At 44.0% G+C, this 18,994-nt stretch overlaps 1 protein-coding gene across 3 annotated transcripts in view; it reads right to left on the minus strand.

The window, feature by feature from the left end:
• ATP8B4 (ATPase phospholipid transporting 8B4 (putative)) overlaps positions 1-18,994 on the minus strand; it is a 355,883-nt gene that overhangs the window by 261,221 nt on the left and 75,668 nt on the right. For 2 of the 3 annotated variants that reach the window (XM_073568472.1, XM_073568473.1), the window contains exons 5-7: positions 13,047-13,160; positions 8,577-8,675; positions 1,345-1,406 (exon numbers count right to left, since the gene is read on the minus strand). The exons of the other annotated variant lie outside the window; for it this stretch is intronic. In XM_073568472.1, coding sequence (XP_073424573.1) covers positions 1,345-1,406; positions 8,577-8,675; positions 13,047-13,160 — 275 coding nt within the window. The remainder of the gene's footprint in view (positions 1-1,344; positions 1,407-8,576; positions 8,676-13,046; positions 13,161-18,994) is intronic. 3 annotated transcript variants of the gene reach the window in all.

Consider the following 18,994-nt stretch of genomic DNA (forward strand, 5'->3'; position numbering starts at 1 on the left):
AGGAATAGAGTTAATTTCCTTCACATAGCCATGCGTTTCAGTGTGACGGCTGCACGGCTTTAGTACGCGGTTAACCCATGGATTAATCCCACATCTGCTGTTTAATAGCACTTTTTGACATGACAGGTTCCTTTTAAAATGGATAAAATTGCAAAATGCTTGTAAATAAACGTAACTTTGCAATTTAAAGGTTATTAAAAATCCTTTCCATTCCCAAGAATGGAGGAATTTTTTTGTTTTATTGTTTACAGCTCATGACCTAGGTTATCAGCCACCCTTTGGTCTCATATTGGCCGGTTACCCAGCAGGATGCTGCTGGCATGCAGTACACTTGAGAGCTTGGCCACACCGCTCATAGGATACGTACTCCGTTCAGATCAGCGGCACGGCTGCACTGCCGGTCTGAACTAAGCGATCTTCCAGGCTGCTTTGTCTGTCAATCATCAGGAGTGCAGTGGCAACCTGGAGGATGAGGAGCAACAAACTGCTGAAGATTAATAATAAAATAGAAACTTCTGAATTGGCATGTGTCAGTTTTCCTTGCTGTATAGAACAGTGCGGCCAGTGAAGGTATCAGTGGAAAGTACAGGCTGTTGTTAGGTTATTCATCACTTGTTTCAGAGAAAACATACAATACTTTGAAAAAGCAGCAGGGGCTATGCATTGTGAATAACTAGTCCAAGGCCGTTCAGCGGCTTCTCCCAGCCCGACTGAGAGTTCTGCGCCTGTGCACACACACAGGGAGAGACCTGTCATTCAAAAATATCTGGGCGGAGAGAAGCAGCCGAAGACCGACCTCATACTAGTCATCTGAGATTCATAGTCCATGGCCGGCTTTCAATGTATGTTTTGTCTGAAAGGCTGCAGCTTTTCAGCCCTATATGACCATGGCTGCCATAATGCCGGTATCGGATTCCCGCTTCACGTGGTACTGGTGGCATGAATACGCCAACATGTTCCTTTTAAGACATTTTCCAGTTACCTATATGAAGGTAATAAAATAAATAGGTGGACTACTGCCCATCTGTTATTATACTAACAAACGTAGGTAAAAGTGCGATTAGCATCCGATATGTCACTCATTAGAAGATGTTGGATTACTTTATATTCTTCAAATAAAAAGGCTTAGGAAGCGATTATCATCAGAAACAGATTTTAGGATTTGAATTTGGCAATTCACTTGTTAAGTAATTGACACATGGATTGACAAATTGCCTGGGATTGTGTTAACAATTATGTAATATCAGAAAACTTTTGCAGCACAGAAACAGTATTATTAAAAAAAGAAACGTCCAAAACATCAGGGGAACCTGAGAAGAACCTGAGAAGAATGAGAGCTCTTACCTGTCGCCAAGAAGAACCTGCGACTGACGATTGTTCACTTGGTTATCGGTCTTATGGCGAAACTGTCAATTTTCAACAAAAAAGGATTCAAGTAAAACAAACGTTATTTGCAAAGCAAACACTGTCATTTTTTTCACGTTATTTAGTAATCAAGAAACCATGGATGCTAAATCTGATAACCTTAAAGGGAACCTGCCATGTTAATCAGAAATCTGATCTGCAGGAAGTATTAACAGAGCAGGACGTGCTGAGCAGGTTCATATATAGTTTTACTGGAAAAAATCCAATCAAATATTTATTTCAATGGAAACCTATAACCCCCCCACTATTAATAAGATTGTGTAGCTCTTTATAAAGATAAGTCTGTTGATCCCTCTATGACCCCAATCACTGATCCGGCAGAGAAATCCCATTTTAGAAGTGGGTCTGGAAGGGACATGGGGCAGCACCCTCCCATGAATGATTGACAGGTCAGTGGCCATGTACGACGGTGTACCAGAGCAAACGACCAGTCAATCAGCAAGGGGAGCAGCTGCTATGTAAGAAATGCAGAGCAAGTCTGAGTAGCTATACAGTGAAGGAAATAATTATTTGATCCCTTGCTGATTTTGTAAGTTTGCCCACTGACAAAGAAATGAGCAGTCTATAGTTTTAAGGGTAGGTTAATTTTAACATTTAGAGACAGAATATCAAAAATAAAATCCAGAAAATCACATTGTATATATTATATAAATTTGTATTTTGCAGTAAGAAATAAGTATTTGATCCCTCTGGCAAAAAAGACTTAATACTTGGTGGCAAAACCCTTGTTATAAGCACAGCAGTCAGACGTTTTTTGTAGTTGATGATGAGGTTTGCACACATGTCAGAAGGAATTTTGGTCGACTCCTCTTTGCAGATCATATATAAATCATTAAGATTTTGAGGCTGTTGCTTAGCAGCTCATACCTTCAACTCCCTCCATAAGTTTGCTATGGGATTAAGGTCTGGAGACTGGCTAGGCCACTCCATAACCTTAATGTGCTTGTTTTTGAGCCACGCCTTTCTTGCCTTAGCTGTATGTTTTGGGTCATTGTCTTGCTGGAAGACCCAGCCACGACCCATTTTTAATGTTCTGGTGGAAGGAAGGAGGTTGTCACTTAGGATTTTACGGTACATGGCTCCATCCATTCTCCCATTGATGAGGTGAAGTAGTCCTGTGCCCTTAGCAGAAAAACACCCCCAAAACATGTTTCCACCTCCATGCTTGACCATGGGGACGGTGTTCTTTGGGTCATAGGCAGCATTCCTCTTCCTCTAAACACAGCGAGTTGAGATAATGCCAAAGAGCTCAATTTTTGTCTCATCTGATCACAGCACCTTCTTGCACTCACAGAATCATCCACGTGTTCATTGGCAAACTTCAGACGGGCCTGCACATGTGCCTTCTTGAGAAGGGGGACCTTGTGTGCACTGAAGAATTTTAAACCTTTACGGCGTAATGTGTTACCAATGGTTTTCTTGGTGACTGTGGTCCCAGCTGCCTTGAGATCATTAACAAGTTCTCCCCGTGTAGTTTTAGGCTGATCTCTCACCTTCCTCATGATCAACGATACCTCACGAGGTGAGACAGGAGTCTATTATAAATGTGACTATGTAAGACAGCAGTCTTTTATGCAGGTAACAAGTTGATTAGGAGTGTTTAACTGGTCTGTAGGACCCAGAACTCTTAATGGTTGGTAGGGGATCAAGTACGTATTTCTCACTGCAAAATGCAAATAAACTTATATAATTCAGGGAGGCACGGTGGCTCAGTGGTTAGCACTGGAGCCTTACAGCGCTGGGGTCCTGGGTTGTTGTCTCCCACCAGAGACAACATCTGCAAGGAGTTTGTATGTTCTCCCCATGTTTGCCTGTGTTTCCTCTGGGTTCTTCGTTTTCCTCCCACATCCCAAAGACATATACTGATATGGATTCTAGATTGTGAGCCCCATCGGAGACACCGATGATAATGTCTGTAAAGCGCTGTGGAATTCATGCCACTATATAAATGAGTAAAATAAATAATTTATACAATTTGATTTTCTGGATTTTATTGTTGATATTCTCTCAATGTTAAAAATTAACCTACCTTTAAAATTATAGACGTTTCATGCCTTTGTCAGTGGGCAAGCTTACAAAATCAGCAAGGGATCAAATAATTATTTTTATTTATCTATTTATTTTTTTATGTGGACAGCCCCTGTAAGTAGCACTAAATTTTTGTGTAAAGGGGGTTTCACACATAGCGAGATTGCTAGCGATATCGCTCGAGCGTCACCGATATTGTGACGCAACAGCGATATCGCTAGCGATCTCGCCAAGTGTGAAATGTAGCGGCGACCGGACCCCCCGCTGGCTATCGCTGATCGAGCTAGAATGAGCAGGTCCATTTATCCATCGTTGGCGTCCCGCTGACCAGCACTCATCGCTGTGTTTGAAGCTTAAAAACGACGAGCGACGTCGTTAGCGACGCAGAGCTCAGCGATACAGGTCTGAATAGGTTACAATTAAGTTGTGTGAAAGGTACTCAACGACTAACGAGGTCGTTATGCAAATCGCTGATCTGTCTTGCGTCGTTGATGAGATTGGACTGTTTGAAAGCTATCTAGCGATCATGTAACGACGTACCAGCGATCTTTGCCAGGTCGGATCGTTATCGCTGGTGCGTCGCTATGTGTGAAGGGGCCTTAAGGTATCACATGATAGCAGTCTTTGGATGGCCCAGTTCTGGACAGAATGAATAGGCAGGAGTGACTTCAGTTTGTATGTCAATTATTTTATTTTGAGCAATGGAAAGCGAAAGAAAGTTGAGAAAAGCAACAAGAGATTATATCTCAGGTGGTAAATGACAGCTTCTATTCAAGAGTCATAGTACAGTATAGTCCGTGATAAAACATTTAGCACTGCATTAAGAACAGCTTTCTGCCACAGAATTTATGTAGAAATTAACACATAAATGTAGCAAGATCTATTTCACTTTATTCTTCAAATAGAAGCATATTTCAACATTTAAGAGTTGAAATATAGTTTACTTATAATCCCCATTGCATAACTAATTTAAGCGTTTTCCTCTCTTACTCAGACATTCTTGTGACACATCCAATCTGATGTCGTGACACACAAATGTGGCCAAAAAAACTTGTTACGAGTCAATATTTTATATGTTCCCCTGTCCATACTCTCTAAATTGAGCATATGGTGCCATCCAGTGGGAGATTGGAGTAATTTTACCATACACAGAAAAACTGAACGTTCTGTGTATATTCAAACATAACTTATAGCTCTATATGTTGTATTCATCATTCATTCCATTCTGTATACACAATTTTATACAGAGAATCAATGCTTTAAAGGGGTTGTCCAATACATATACCATTTATAAAGTTCTATCTTTAGGACCTAGCCACTTTTGTGCTTTCCTTTATCTTATAATGTTCTAATATTCTCCCTATACAGCTAATCCCTATAAATGTTTTTCTTTGTTTTCCTTTACTTAGTGTGATGTTTCATTTGAGCAGAGTCTCAAATGGTACATCACAGGAAGATGGCCCTGCAATCACTTTCCCATAACTACTATCAACCACCCCTCCCCCAAAACAGGACATCAACAGCGGGCGGTATATACTTTCACTACCATCCCCTGATGACATCCTAAATCATTAGTGGTGATGAAGGCAGGGAGAAGTGACAGTTGCTTCTTGCACCATCACCACACTTCTTTTGTCCCTGCAATCCAAATACTTCAGCTCCGACTGCCACATAGCTTCTGTCCCCATCGCCTAGTTCACCGAAATGACACGTCATCAGCTGTGGGTGATAAAGGCAGTGGGAATGTCAGCAGCGCAACATTACAGTTTCTGTCACTGCCATGAAACGAATCATTAAAAGAGTTTGCTGCTGCTGTCACTCACCCTACTTCTATCACCATCCCCTGACAACGTCTTGTTTCAATGAACGAGGCGGTGGTAACAGAAGCTATATGGATGTGGGGAATGACAATTCGGGTCAGCGGGAACTAAAGGAATGCGGCAGCGGTGAAAGACGCTACAGTCACTTCTCCCTAACTCCAACACCTTTACAACGATTGATTAGGGATGTCATTAGAGGACAGTGTTGAAAGTTCTACAGTAAGTGACTGCAGCTCTGCCCCCTGATGACCTGTTTCATAGGTGAGGTGGTGTAATAAAAGCTTCTGGGTAGTGAGTTAAAGACCATTCTGCAGTGACATCCCATTTGAGACTCCCCTCGAATGAAGTGTCACAGGAAGTAAAATTCAGAAAAAAAAAGTCAAAGTGATTAGCTGTATAGAAAGATCAGTAGGAAATTTTTAAATAAAGCAAATTAAAAAAGGGGTTTATAGATATTTATAAAGGGCATTATAGGAATCGGACGACCCTTTTTATCATTATCTATTCTAAGGAACTGGAAAACCAACAGGATGACTAAACCCATGACTAATAATTAAAAAAGGCAAAACCTTCGTTATATTACATAATTATATCATATGCTTCAATAGTACACAAACGTGAAACTAGTTTTAGGTATAGTGAGCCTTTAAAGGGAATCTGTCCCATAGAGAATGGATGCCTGACCTATGCTCTATTCTAATGGGGATAAAAGTTCCTTGCTCTGCTTATCGGTGATGGCTCCAGCAGTTGTACGCCCACCAATTAATATGTTACTTACAGTGGGTTCAGAAAGTATTCAGACCCCTTTACATTTTTCACTCTGTTTCATTGCAACCATTTGGTAAATTCAAAAAAGTTCATTTTTTTCTCATTAATGTACACTCTGCACCCCATTTTGATTGAAAAAAAAAAAAAAAAGGTAGAATTTTTTGCAAATTTATTAAAAAGAAAAACTGAAATATCACATGGTCATAAGTATTCAGACCCTTTGCTCAGTACTGAGTAGAAGCACCCTTTTGAGCTAGTACAGCCATGAGTCTTCTTGGGAATGATGCAACAAGTTTTTCACACCTGGATTTGGAGATCCTCTGCCATTCTTCTTTGCAGATCCTCTCCAGTTCCATCAGGTTGGATGGTGAACATTGGTGGACAGCCATTTTCAGGTCTCTCCAGAGACGCTCAATTGGGTTTAGTTCAGGGCTCTGGCTGGGCCAGTCAAGAATGGTCGCAGAGTTGTTCTGAAGCCACTCCTTTGTTATTTTAGCTGTGTGCTTAGGGTCATTGTCTTATTGGAAGTTGAACCTTCGGCCAAGTCTGAGGTCCAGAGCACTCTGGAAGAGGTTTTTATCCAGGATATCTCTGTACTTGGCAGCATTCATGTTTCCGTCAATTGCAACCAGTGGTCCTGTCCCTGCAGCTGAAAAACACCACCATAGCATGATGCTGCCACCACCGTGTTTCACTGTTGGGATTGCATTGGGCTGGTGATGAGCAGTGCCTGGTTTTCTCCACACATACCGCTTAGAATTATCACCAAAAAGTTCTATCTTCAACTCATCAGACCAGAGAATCTTATTTCTCATAGTCTGGGAGACCTTCATGCGTTTTTTAGCAAACTCTATGCAAACTCTATGCGGTCTTTCATATGTCTAGCACTGAGGAGAGGCTTCCGTCGGGCCACTCTGCCATAAAGGCCCGAATGGTGGAGAGCTGCAGTGAGATAGTTGACTTTGTACTGCATATGTGGAGCTCAACAACAGTGATCTTGGGGTTCTTCTTTACCTCTCTCACCAAGGCTCTTCTGCCACAATTGCTCAGTTGGACGGCCACGTCAAGGAAGACTTCTGGTGGTCCCAAACTTCTTCCATTTAAGGATTAAGAAGGTCACTGTGCTCTCAGGAACCTTGAGTACTGCAGAAATTATTTTGAAACCTTGGCCAGATCTGTGCCTTGCCACAATTCTGTCTCTGAGCATCTCGGCCAGTTCCTTTGACCTCATGATTCTCATTTGGTCAGACATGCACTGTGAGGTCTTATATAGACAGGTGAGTGCCAAATCAAGTCCTATCAGTTTAATTAAACAAGGCAGGACTCCATTGAAGGAGTAGAACCAAATAAAGTAGGATCACAAGGAAATGGACAGCATTTCACTTGAATATGAGTGTCTGAACAAATACTTATGACCATGTGATATTTCAGTTTTTCTTTTTTAATAAATTTTCAAAATTTTCTATATTTCTGTTTTTTTCAGTCAAGATGGGATGCAGAGTGTACATTAATAAGAAAATGAACTTTTTTTTGAATTTACCAAAATGGCTGCAATGAAACAAAGAGTCAAACATTTAAAGGGGTCTCAATACTTTCCGTACCCACTGAATGCTATGTATAGGTGACAACGTGCTTTCACTAGAAAGCCTCTTTAATAATGCACTTCTAGGGGCAAAGCTCCATTGAGTCTGGTCCAGTAAGCCCAGATCTGCATCAGCAGTGCCACAGAAGAGGCTACTGAAATGAGCAAACAGCTTTCTTCACTCAGCACTCTTGTAACTTATCATAGGAAAAGCAACGAACCAGAAGTGTAATCATGAAAATGAGAACATCAGTGCTGAATCATACCAAGAAGTGGCTTCGTGACTGCAGCATTAGGTCAAGGGTCATCTGCACAACCATCTAAACCACAATAAAGGAGGGTGGAAGAGTCCATGCTTCATTTCGCTCTCCTTACATTTACTACCCTGATGAGCATACTTAATTTTTCTATTTTCCTTTGTACACAACACCTCGAACATAGTGTCACCATGGCTTCAGTCACGGCTAAGTACACAATGAGAGGTGGCTGTAAGTACGCCTTGGCACATTGACTGACAACGCTCTCTACACAGATATGTGGCAGATTTGGCTGTCAGTCAATTTGCCAGGGTGCGCTAACAGCTGCTGCTCATTGTATACTGAGCGACGTGTGACTGACTGGGCATGCCACGATGACTGACAGCCGGAGGCTGCTGGGAGCCATAAAAATAACTTCCATCCAGTAGCCGGGCTTTCAATATGGTGGCTGGACAGCCTGTAGACTGCTATTATTCTGCATATTAACTCTAGATCTGTAGGTCAATAGCGTTTGGGGACATGACAGGTTCCCTTTAAATGTTACGCCCTGTTCCTATACGTAAGGTACTTTCTCGGGAAAAACAAAAAAGCTAACATTTTTAAAAACCTGATGTGAATTATGTCAATAATAGAAAAACACAAGAAAAGAAGATCCATAATTCATGTTTAAATTGACAGTTCACAAAACACACTTACAAAGTCATCAGTGGCATCTTTCACGGCAGTGATGGTCAATACAAGAACTAAAGGCACGATGGTGGTAAACCATGACAAGGAAGAGATTTCAGGGATCAGCTGCAAGAAGAAACACATTATCATGCTAGTGGAGGAACCAACATTATTTTAATACAGCATGAACATATATTATCAATATCATATAAGCCACTTAGAATAATCGAATTCATAACGCTGGTGTGAATCCTGTTTTGGGAATGGAAGTATAGAATGCCGTAGGCGGATGGTCCGCATCGGGGGCTGTCAGATCTGTGAACAGGAATATTCTGTCTACAGTATTGACTTCTTGATGTGCTCCTACTCTCATCATCTCATCTACTATCATATTCTCGTCCTCCTACTTAGACCGTGATCTACTTAGGATTGGTATGATGTGGGCCTGCAGTCGCTTACATGAATCTTCACTATCGTGATACTTAATAACTGCACTTGGACAGTGGCACAATACTTCACTATTTTTGGCACGATACGGCACATTTTGTGGGTTGTGTACTGCAGCAGGGACATGTCATGATCCAGTGTTGGATCTGGCGGTATTAAAAGCACAAAGTGAACTTTTTTTACTTTGGAAAGTTCCAAGGTGTCTTGACTGTCCCCGGTGGTGGTGAGTGGTATTGCACTTTAGGGTTTTTTGCACTTAATTATGGATCAGGTGTGACACCCTATAAAGGTGTGCTCAGGGGGTTCACTCACTGCCTGTGATATTGTGAGTTTGTGTTCACTCTGTTTTTGGAGAGCCTGGATGAAGGATGGAGCTGGTGAGGAGTCCTGCGCAGCTTAGCCAGGGGGGATGTGTTTCAGCTATGGTGTCTGGACGAAGGGCTGGCATGGCGTGGTGGAGTCGCAGTGATGGTGTCAGCGGGAAGTGTCTGCATGGGCTGGTGGAGTGGCGACTATGGAGAGTGGCACTCATCATGTGGGACTTGGCCGCTGAGCTGGACTCAAGCATGCTCGACTTCGTGTCAGCAGCTGAACTCATCCTTGGAACTCTGGTTCTAAGCAGCTGCAACTGGTGTTGGACTCCGCTCCAAGGCTGCACTAAGGTGAAGGATCCTGTTATGGTGATGGATCCAGGTGGAGGAGAAGATGCACTCAGGTGGAGGGCTCTGTTGCTAGGAGCGCACGCAACAGAGCAAAGCTAAGTGGTGTTTCCCCTGTATTGTCTCTTTCCTCATGTGTGTTATTAGTACAGTGGTGGGATTAGTCTCCGCACCGACCCATTCCCTAGTGAGGGTTTAGGGTCAGGGTGAGCAAGGGCGTTGAGGTACGCGTGCGGCGCCCGGTGCGAAACCGGCATAGGGAATGTTAGGAGTGCAGGGACACTGGCTCAGGGGAGCTCAGGAGGTCTCCAATTCCCTTTTCCCTATTGCAGGGCCCACCATTGTTAAAGTTTCCCAGGTTCCCCCTTTATTATTTGATTATTTGTATGTATAACGTGTAATACCTAAATTCGCCAGGTGGAGGCGGCGTATCCACCTGCACGTTTTTATTATTTAAATGCGCCCCACTGGAGGCGGTGTATCCAGGGTCACGTGTGTTATGGGTTCGCCTTGCGGTATCATCTGCGTCCAGACACACGTGACCATGACATTATCACAGGCCCTACAGTTTTTTTTTTTCTCTGGTGAGCTTTGGCCATGTGGAGACAACTGAGTAATTGCTGCCGGGCCTCACTGATGTGAGTGGGGAGCGGCAAGGTGTTTAGAGCCGCTGCAGCAGCAGTTATCACGGTCTGGGGCCTCTGCTCAGATAACCAGAGGAAAAAAAAAAAAAAAAAAATATGGCGGCTGCGGTCTGGTACTAAAACCCCCTAGAGTTGCTGCTGGGGAGCAGGACTGGTTCATGCAGGCGGGCGCACACAGGCAGGTGGGAGGAATGGTGCCCCACGGAGCTGCCTGGTATTCCCCGGTTGAAGGGGTACGCCCCTGTGGTGAGCTGACTGGTGTGATAGTCCGCGGGGTTTACGCCAAATCTTCATACCATCGAAGAAGCCGCCCTCCTGGTCGTGTGGAGGCGACCAGCGAGTGTATATTTCCTCCATTTCCCGGTCCCCTTCTCCTCCTGGTGTGTGCAGCAGGTGTGCTGCGGGGGAGTAGGGACAAATCTCAACCCTCGCCATTAACCAACCCTAGGAGGCGCAGTCCTCATGGTGAAAGGGTTGGAGGGTGGTGTCCCTTGGTGAATAGCGGGGGTGTGAGTGTGGTGACACAGGGGGACGCCTCTGTGATCAGGTCCTGAATGAGTTCACCAATTTTTTGACAAACTAATGTGTGTAATAAACGTTCAGGTCCGGACCTGTGTGTGAACGAGCGTGTATGTGTGCCACCAAAAAACATCTTGTGGAAGTGTGTTGTGGAGCCTGATCAGCTCATAACAAACAAACATACACATACATAAACTCGTTCCCCAGGTCGGCACTGTGGAGATGAGTGGTGCCTCCAAAATGAACTTTATTGTCAATACCAGCGGTGCGTTTGTCATAAACCTGAAGTGTCAGGGAATGGTGGGGTGAACTCAGGGTCTGGGCGTCCCCGCTGTAGGTGTTTTCCTAATGAGGGGTGGTCTTGAGGGTCCAGAGGCCCCTCATTAAGGAGGGGGTACTGTCATGATCCAGTGTTGGATCTGGCGGTATTAAAAGCACAAAGTGAACTTTTTTTTACTTTGGAAAGTTCCAAGGTGTCTTGACTGTCCCCGGTGGTGGTGAGTGGTATTGCACTTTAGGGTTTTTTGCACTTAATTATGGATCAGGTGTGACACCCTATAAAGGTGTGCTCAGGGGGTTCACTCACTGCCTGTGATATTGTGAGTTTGTGTTCACTCTGTTTTTGGAGAGCCTGGATGAAGGATGGAGCTGGTGAGGAGTCCTGCGCAGCTTAGCCAGGGGGGATGTGTTTCAGCTATGGTGTCTGGACGAAGGGCTGGCATGGCGTGGTGGAGTCGCAGTGATGGTGTCAGCGGGAAGTGTCTGCATGGGCTGGTGGAGTGGCGACTATGGAGAGTGGCACTCATCATGTGGGACTTGGCCGCTGAGCTGGACTCAAGCATACTCGACTTCGTGTCAGCAGCTGAACTCATCCTTGGGACTCTGGTTCTAAGCAGCTGCAACTGGTGTTGGACTCCGCTCCAAGGCTGCACTAAGGTGAAGGATCCTGTTATGGTGATGGATCCAGGTGGAGGAGAAGATGCACTCAGGTGGAGGGCTCTGTTGCTAGGAGCGCACGCAACAGAGCAAAGCTAAGTGGTGTTTCCCCTGTATTGTCTCTTTCCTCATGTGTGTTATTAGTGCAGTGGTGGGATTAGTCTCCGCACCGACCCATTCCCTAGTGAGGGTTTAGGGTCAGGGTGAGCAAGGGCGTTGAGGTACGCGTGCGGCGCCCGGTGCGAAACCGGCATAGGGAATGTGAGGCGTGCAGGGACACTGGCTCAGGGGGGCTCAGGGGAGCTCAGGAGGTCTCCAATTCCCTTTTCCCTATTGCAGGGCCCACCATTGTTAAAGTTTCCCAGGTTCCCCCTTTATTATTTGATTATTTGTATGTATAACGTGTAATACCTAAATTCGCCAGGTGGAGGCGGTGTATCCACCTGCACGTTTTTATTATTTAAATGCGCCCCACTGGAGGCGGTGTATCCAGGGTCACGTGTGTTATGGGTTCGCCTTGCGGTATCATCTGCGTCCAGACACACGTGACCATGACAGGACACAAGTTATTCTCTTTCGGGTCCGCTGCTTATATACGGAGAATGTTTTTTTGGGCTTCCACGTGGTTTTTTTAATGCATTTGCATATTCTGTATTGATAAAAACTTATGGCTTATGCATGGGTGTGCATGAGCTCTCACGATGCATATTTTTTAATTTGCCGTATGGTCTACACATATGTAGCACTTCAAAACCTTAGAAATCAAATTTTGTGGTTGGCGGTGCCAACTTTTTATCATGCTATCAGTCAGGGTCAAAAAAGTTCTGATAGCCTCACCCTGCAGTATGCTTGCTTCTGTTTTTATTCCATTTCCTTTGATCATCACATTGAGGTTGCCAAAAACAAGATTATAGAAAACCGTAAAACTTTGGAAAATGGAGCTAAATGTCCACCGACCAGCTACTTATTTACTGATCAGCGGTTGGTTAATAGCCTGTTTAGACAGGGAGAAACCTTTTCCTATATTGACAGAACGATTGGTAATAGATCGGGCTGTGTTCACAATCTAGTACCAGCTTAAAGCTAATTTCAGCAAACGAACGAATATTTTTTTCGATCGCGCAGTCTGTTCACAGTGCAAGACTATCAGAAAGCAAGCGATCCTGGGAACACTCTCCCACAATAATTGTGCAGTGTAGATCAAGCTTAAGGATCTGCTAAACTGCGTTCAATAGAGGGAGGACTACTCTAAAAATCACAAGGAGTCTAAAAAGGAGATTGGCTTCACGTACCTGTAATATGAGGAGGAAAAGAAAATATGCATTGGCAACCCGCTGGAACTGCTCAAATAAATTGATAGGCAAGAATGAGAGGATATTGTACTTGGACGTCTTGATGCCATTGTTCTGGAAACACATGAAGAAGCTGGTTAGATCAGGAGAAAGTCTGGTTTCTTGCTTTTACACATTTGTCCCTTTTATAGAACAGCTTTCATCTCCAATTTACGATTTTCCTAATATTTCATCTGCAAAAAATGTATTATAAAGACAACCATACTAACCACTCTTTCTTCAACAACGCAGGGACACAATAGATTTATCAGATACTATTAAAGGGGTCTTCCATGTTCGGAATATCAGAACCGATGCTTAGGATAAGCCACTCATTTCTAACCAGTGGAGGTCTAATTCTCAGGACCTTCATCAATAAGCTGATGAAGCAGCAGCGCTTTATCTGCACGCTGTCTACACAGCGGCAACTATGCCGACATTGCAAACCTGTCGTAGTCACCTAAATAGCAACCCGAGTGCCACAGCCCCTACATCAGGGGTTCCACTTCTCCGATATCGATATAGCTATAAATATCCGATCTATTATCAATACGATGATATGGAAAACCAGTACGATGCAAGTTAATGGAACATGAAATGACTTGTAGGAATCAATAGATGACTGCATCGTAGATATTTTCTGAAAAGCCACAGCGCAATCATTTATCAAGCTGACAATAAAAATGTGATTGAAGTCACCAGAGCTTGTCATCTTAAGCAGGATCGTTACCAATCTAATGTGCCGGTGATTGCCAGAACCCATGATGTGTGCCGATGATTTCTGTTCTATTTCTGCGGCAAAACCCTTAACCAAGATGTCAGGTTGTCCTGTCGGGTACGGAGACTACTGATGTATCGCATAAAAGGTATGGCACAAAATCGGGTTAGTAAAATGTATCTTAATAGCTCATTTAATGATAAAAGAGCAAAAATAATCTTTCCCATTACCAATAGACAATACCCATACTCTTATCCTTTGAAAGCAAGCAGAGATGGGGTACGGTACTTGAATCAGGGGTGGAGGGAAACAATGCGAGTGGTCAATAAAGCATTGATATGGTCACCATCACTAATATTTCACCCTTAAAGATGATGCACCAGGCCATCCATATACCAAGAAGGAACAATGTCCTACAGCCTCACAGGTAACTAAAGATTAATCGCCCCCTCTCAATATGTACTGGTTACTCTGACCAGGGTAAAAGATTACTGGGTGGTCTTAGATCACAAAGGTGAGTTGTGATTTGCTCCATCTAAATTTTTCAATAGTCCGGTCCCGATATGTGACCATTTAAAGTACAAAAAGGACGATAATGGCTCACTCAGTCCACAGCACCCGTCTAGACCATCTGGATTATACAGGGTGGGCCATGTGTATGGATACACCTAAATAAAATGGGAATGTTGGTGATATCAACTTCCTGTTTGTGGCACATTAGTATATGGGAGGGGGAAAACTTTTCAAGATGGGTGGTGACCATGGTGGCCATTTTGAAGTGGGCCATTTTGGATGCAACTTTATAAATGGCCCACCCAGGTGTATCCATATAAATGGGCCATCCTGTATATTACATGGTTAAAGACAGACGTACATGATAAACCAGCTATTAAAATAATGTGGGGATAACCCATATAAATACAGCAAAAAATTATTATAAAGTAGTCAACATATACCTCCAAACCCAAGAGGTGAAATGGTGGTAGACAAAGCTCACCACATCATCTAATGTAATGTTCAAAGCAAAAGTGAGATCATAGACATGATCACTATGGAAATTACAAGGTTACATATGGCCAGAGTCTCGCTATATCCATGCAAAGGTTGGTCGGTTGCTTAAGGGAGTAACATACTCAAGAAATCCTCCAACGCGTTTCTTCTAAACATTTCATCAGGGGAGTGGGTTTATCAGGTTTATGGTCTGACTGTTTTTTTTTCCATGCAAAAGTCTGAACCAAGCTGAAGTCAGCTTTTGTTCACATGTCTAGAGATAGACTTTAAAGTTAGATCGGGTCACACTTGCAAACTACAATGCAAGAAACTTGCGCCAGTCTCTCGCCTCAATACCCGACACTGTCGCCGGCACTCGGGACCGGAGCGCTCAGCTGCATAGAACTACATGCAGCCACACACTCTGGTACCGAGTGCCGGCGGCAGTGTTGGGTATTGAGGCGAGAGACTCGCGCAAGTTTCTCACACTGCAGTTGCAAGTGTGACCCCGATCTTACGTTTATATTTTATATACGGTAAGCCAATTCTGCTGGAAAATGTTAAACCACACAATATCCTGTAGGTGGCGCTCATAAACCACAGAAAAGTGCCCAGAAATGGCTGTAGCATGAGGATGCGGTGATTATGATTCTATGCAAAGATGTCTATTAAAAATGTATAACCTAAAAATGGAAATCTGGAATTTATGAAAACTGGCAAATGAGCTGTACGAAGAAAGATATTTAATTTTTTTCTATAATTTATGTGTGACTGAACAATCATTATAATTCATAGTAATACCACAATAAATTATTAAAATTATACAATTTTTATTACAGTGACTGCAATACTAATTATTGTACCACCAAGACCACATTACTGTCTGGTATATAAACTAATTAGCTAAAATGGTAAACTCAGCTGCTATTTTTTCCCTGAATTCAAAAATGCTAAATCATCATAGGAAAAATGTACAGTGTGAACGCAGCTATTACTAGAGTTACACGTCGACGTGTGCAGGACATGAAGATGGCAGCGAAGCATCGCCTCTACTGACAGCGCTGTTATCCATGACCTACTGCGATAGATGCAAAAGATCCAAACTTGTATTTGGTCATGGGTTGCACACAACTTTGCTGCCATAGATGTGGTTTCTGCTGGGATTTTCCAAAATTGCAGCAAAAAAGTGGCAGTTTTGGCTCAATCTTGGAAAACAATGGCAAAACCAGGCGATTTTTACATGTGATCAGTGTCTAAGGCTATGTGCACACGTAGTGAAAGGTGCTGCGGATTTTTCCGCACGGATTTGGAAAAATCTGCAGGTCAAAAGACCTGCAGTTTACCTGCGGATTAGCCTGTGGTTTAGCCGTGCAGTTTCACACCTCTATAATGGAGAAGGTGTGAAACCGCTGCGGAATCCGCACAAAGAATTGACATGCTGCGGATCTGAACCCGCGGAAAAATCCGCAGCATGTGCACAACATTTTACATTTTACCATTGAAAACAATGGTACTGTACAACGCAGCTAAATCTGCTGCGGAGCCAAAACCGCTGCGGATCCGCAGCAGAATCCGCCACGTGTGCACATAGCCTAAGGCCTGCATTATGTGCTATGGGCTGCTCTCCATATCATTCCTGGTGCAGCGTTCCAGCCTTTTCAGAACAATTACACGAGACTTTATACTGAGAATTGTCACAATTTGTGATGCACTTTTTACAAGTTAGGCTAGTTTCACACTAGTGTTTATGAGCGCAGCGACGGCCTGCGCACGGCCGCCGCTAAGCCCCGCCCCTCCGCCGGTTGCTCCGCCCACCAGCACATGTCGCTGCATGCGCCCCCTATCTTTATCACTGGGGGCAAGGCCGTGCGCAGTACGCGTTTGGCGGCAAGCTGCTGCAGTTTGGTTGCGTCGGCGCACCGTCAAAAAGGCGCATGCGCCGCCAAACGCATACTGCGCACGGCCTGCGCCCCCTGTGATAAAGATAGGGGGGCGCATGCAGCGTCATGCGCCGTGGGCGGAGCTACCGGCGGAGGCGCGGCAGGGGGCGGGGCTTAGCGGCGGCCGTGCGCAGGCCGTCGCTGCGCTTATAAACGCTAGTGTGAAACTAGCCTTACCTGCTTTGGAAAGAGTCAGCGAGTCTTCTGCTTGCTTTTAGAGTTGAGTGACTTTGGTCAGATCGGGTTTCGTGAATGCCGACTTTTATTCCCCATTGACTTGCATTGGGGTCGGGTTTCGGACGAAACGCCAACGTTTTTTGCCCTAGTCGGACCAGTTTCATCCGACTCAAATTTTGTTTCATTCGGGTTTCACGAAACCCGATCCGACCGAAGTCGCTCAACTCTACTTGCTTTATTTTTCTATACATTTAGGTGGGTCTCTTACATCTATAGAATTACATGCACTTTAATATCATTTATGCAAAGAACAGCCTGCATGCCTCGCCATCTGATGTTCCATGCATCCAGCAGCAATAATGCATTATTTTGTCCCGTTCATATGGTACCGTACACCCATATACCCAAACGGTGTGCCCAGATTTCTCTATATCATCAGACCTAATATGTGCCATTGCATGATGCTAGCTAGGATCACGGCTTAGGTAGCACAAGTGGGACATTCTCCCTTGGCATCGGCATTGGTTTGCATATATGGCTTTGAGTGCAATGCGAGAAACTCGCGTAAGTCTCTCACCTCAACACCCAGTACTGCCACCGGCGGTTCAGATCGGAGCATTCAGCTGCACAGAAATACATGCAGCCGCACACTCCGCTCCCGAGTGCTGTCAGCAGTGCCGGGTATTGAGGCACGAGTTTCTCACATTACACTTGCAAGTGTCACCCTGGCCTTAGGCAGACCCTTTGCAAATTTAGCATCCCTGACAAATAAGTACTGGGGGTGCCAGGTATACTGTATTATCTAAGACGCTCACAAGGAATAGATTTATATCAGGTATAAATAGACATAGTAAGCACTGCAGTCATATGATCAAATGCAAGTAAGGTTAGACACCTCAGTACCATTTTCTTACACGGATGTACAGAGCTGGCTAATTCTGAGAGTCGTGTGGTTACCCTGAGACCAATCACATGTCATGACACATTACAGGGCTATGGAAAATTAGCCGCTCCTTAGAAGACTCGCTGTGCGCTCAGTAAACCCAAGAGGGATGCAGCAGCTGCACCACAACCTGTGGATGTTGCCGCGTAAAACCACTACTCCTTTTACCTAGAAGGATGTGCAGTTTGTATATTCTTACTCATTTGTTCCATTAGCTGAAACATTAGGTTAGATTGCAAAAAGAGAACCTAAAAGAGAAATGTTGCATTTTTGTGGATATGTGGATTCAGAGCTTTTTGCTGTAGTCTAAGTGGACTTGCAACTGTGAGTCAAAGACTCTGACGCTTGATAGCTTTTTACATTACATGGAGCCCAGGTCACCCGAATGATGCCGCCAATCCCAGACCTCAATGGCCAGGCCACCGAAGAATAACATAGAATGGCTTTCTGTCCATTGTATAAAGCAGTACACCTAAAAACCATTTTTATTAATGCTTTAAAATTAGACCACAGACAATTTTAACACAGGCTGCAACCAGCCAGTCCAATAACAAACTAATTGGTGGACATAAAACAAAAAGCCCTAAAGGCCCTATTAACCCCTAGTACACCTTTCCTGGCAGTGGAAGTTGGCACCTTCTTGTGCAAAAAATGACATCCCCACTCATAGGGGTGTCCTTATAATGGTACCAACCAGATAATGGGGATTGCCCCCCTTTTTAGAGCCCAAAAATAGCCACTCAAAAATAACAGAAATGCTCAAAAGAACAGATAGGAAGCACAAAAGTATAGTTCATGTTTCAGGCAGAGCAGGGGAGAAAGTGAGCCTCGGCCGAGTCACCCTCCTCTTACCCCAATCGCGTGTCCCTGCCATCCCTCACTTACCCTCAACCATCACCATACCAATTCTACAGATGCAATAGGGAGGTATAGGTGAGTATAGGGAACAATTGTGCACTAACCACAGGTTACTCAGTAATACAGATCGATAAAGGTGAAAAAACCCGATCACTGAGTTTGTTTCACTGGGGCATTTGTACTGTGAAATAAAGTGCTGTAGTAGCAATCCTAAAAGTAAAAAAAGTCAATATTAACCCTTTAACAAGCCTTGCCATGACTTAGGATAAAAGTCAAGTAGGAA

This window comes from Dendrobates tinctorius, unplaced genomic scaffold (assembly GCF_039654945.1).
Source record: "Dendrobates tinctorius isolate UK_male_01 unplaced genomic scaffold, ASM3965494v1 ptg000022l, whole genome shotgun sequence".
Classification (NCBI taxonomy): Eukaryota; Metazoa; Chordata; class Amphibia; order Anura; family Dendrobatidae; genus Dendrobates; species Dendrobates tinctorius.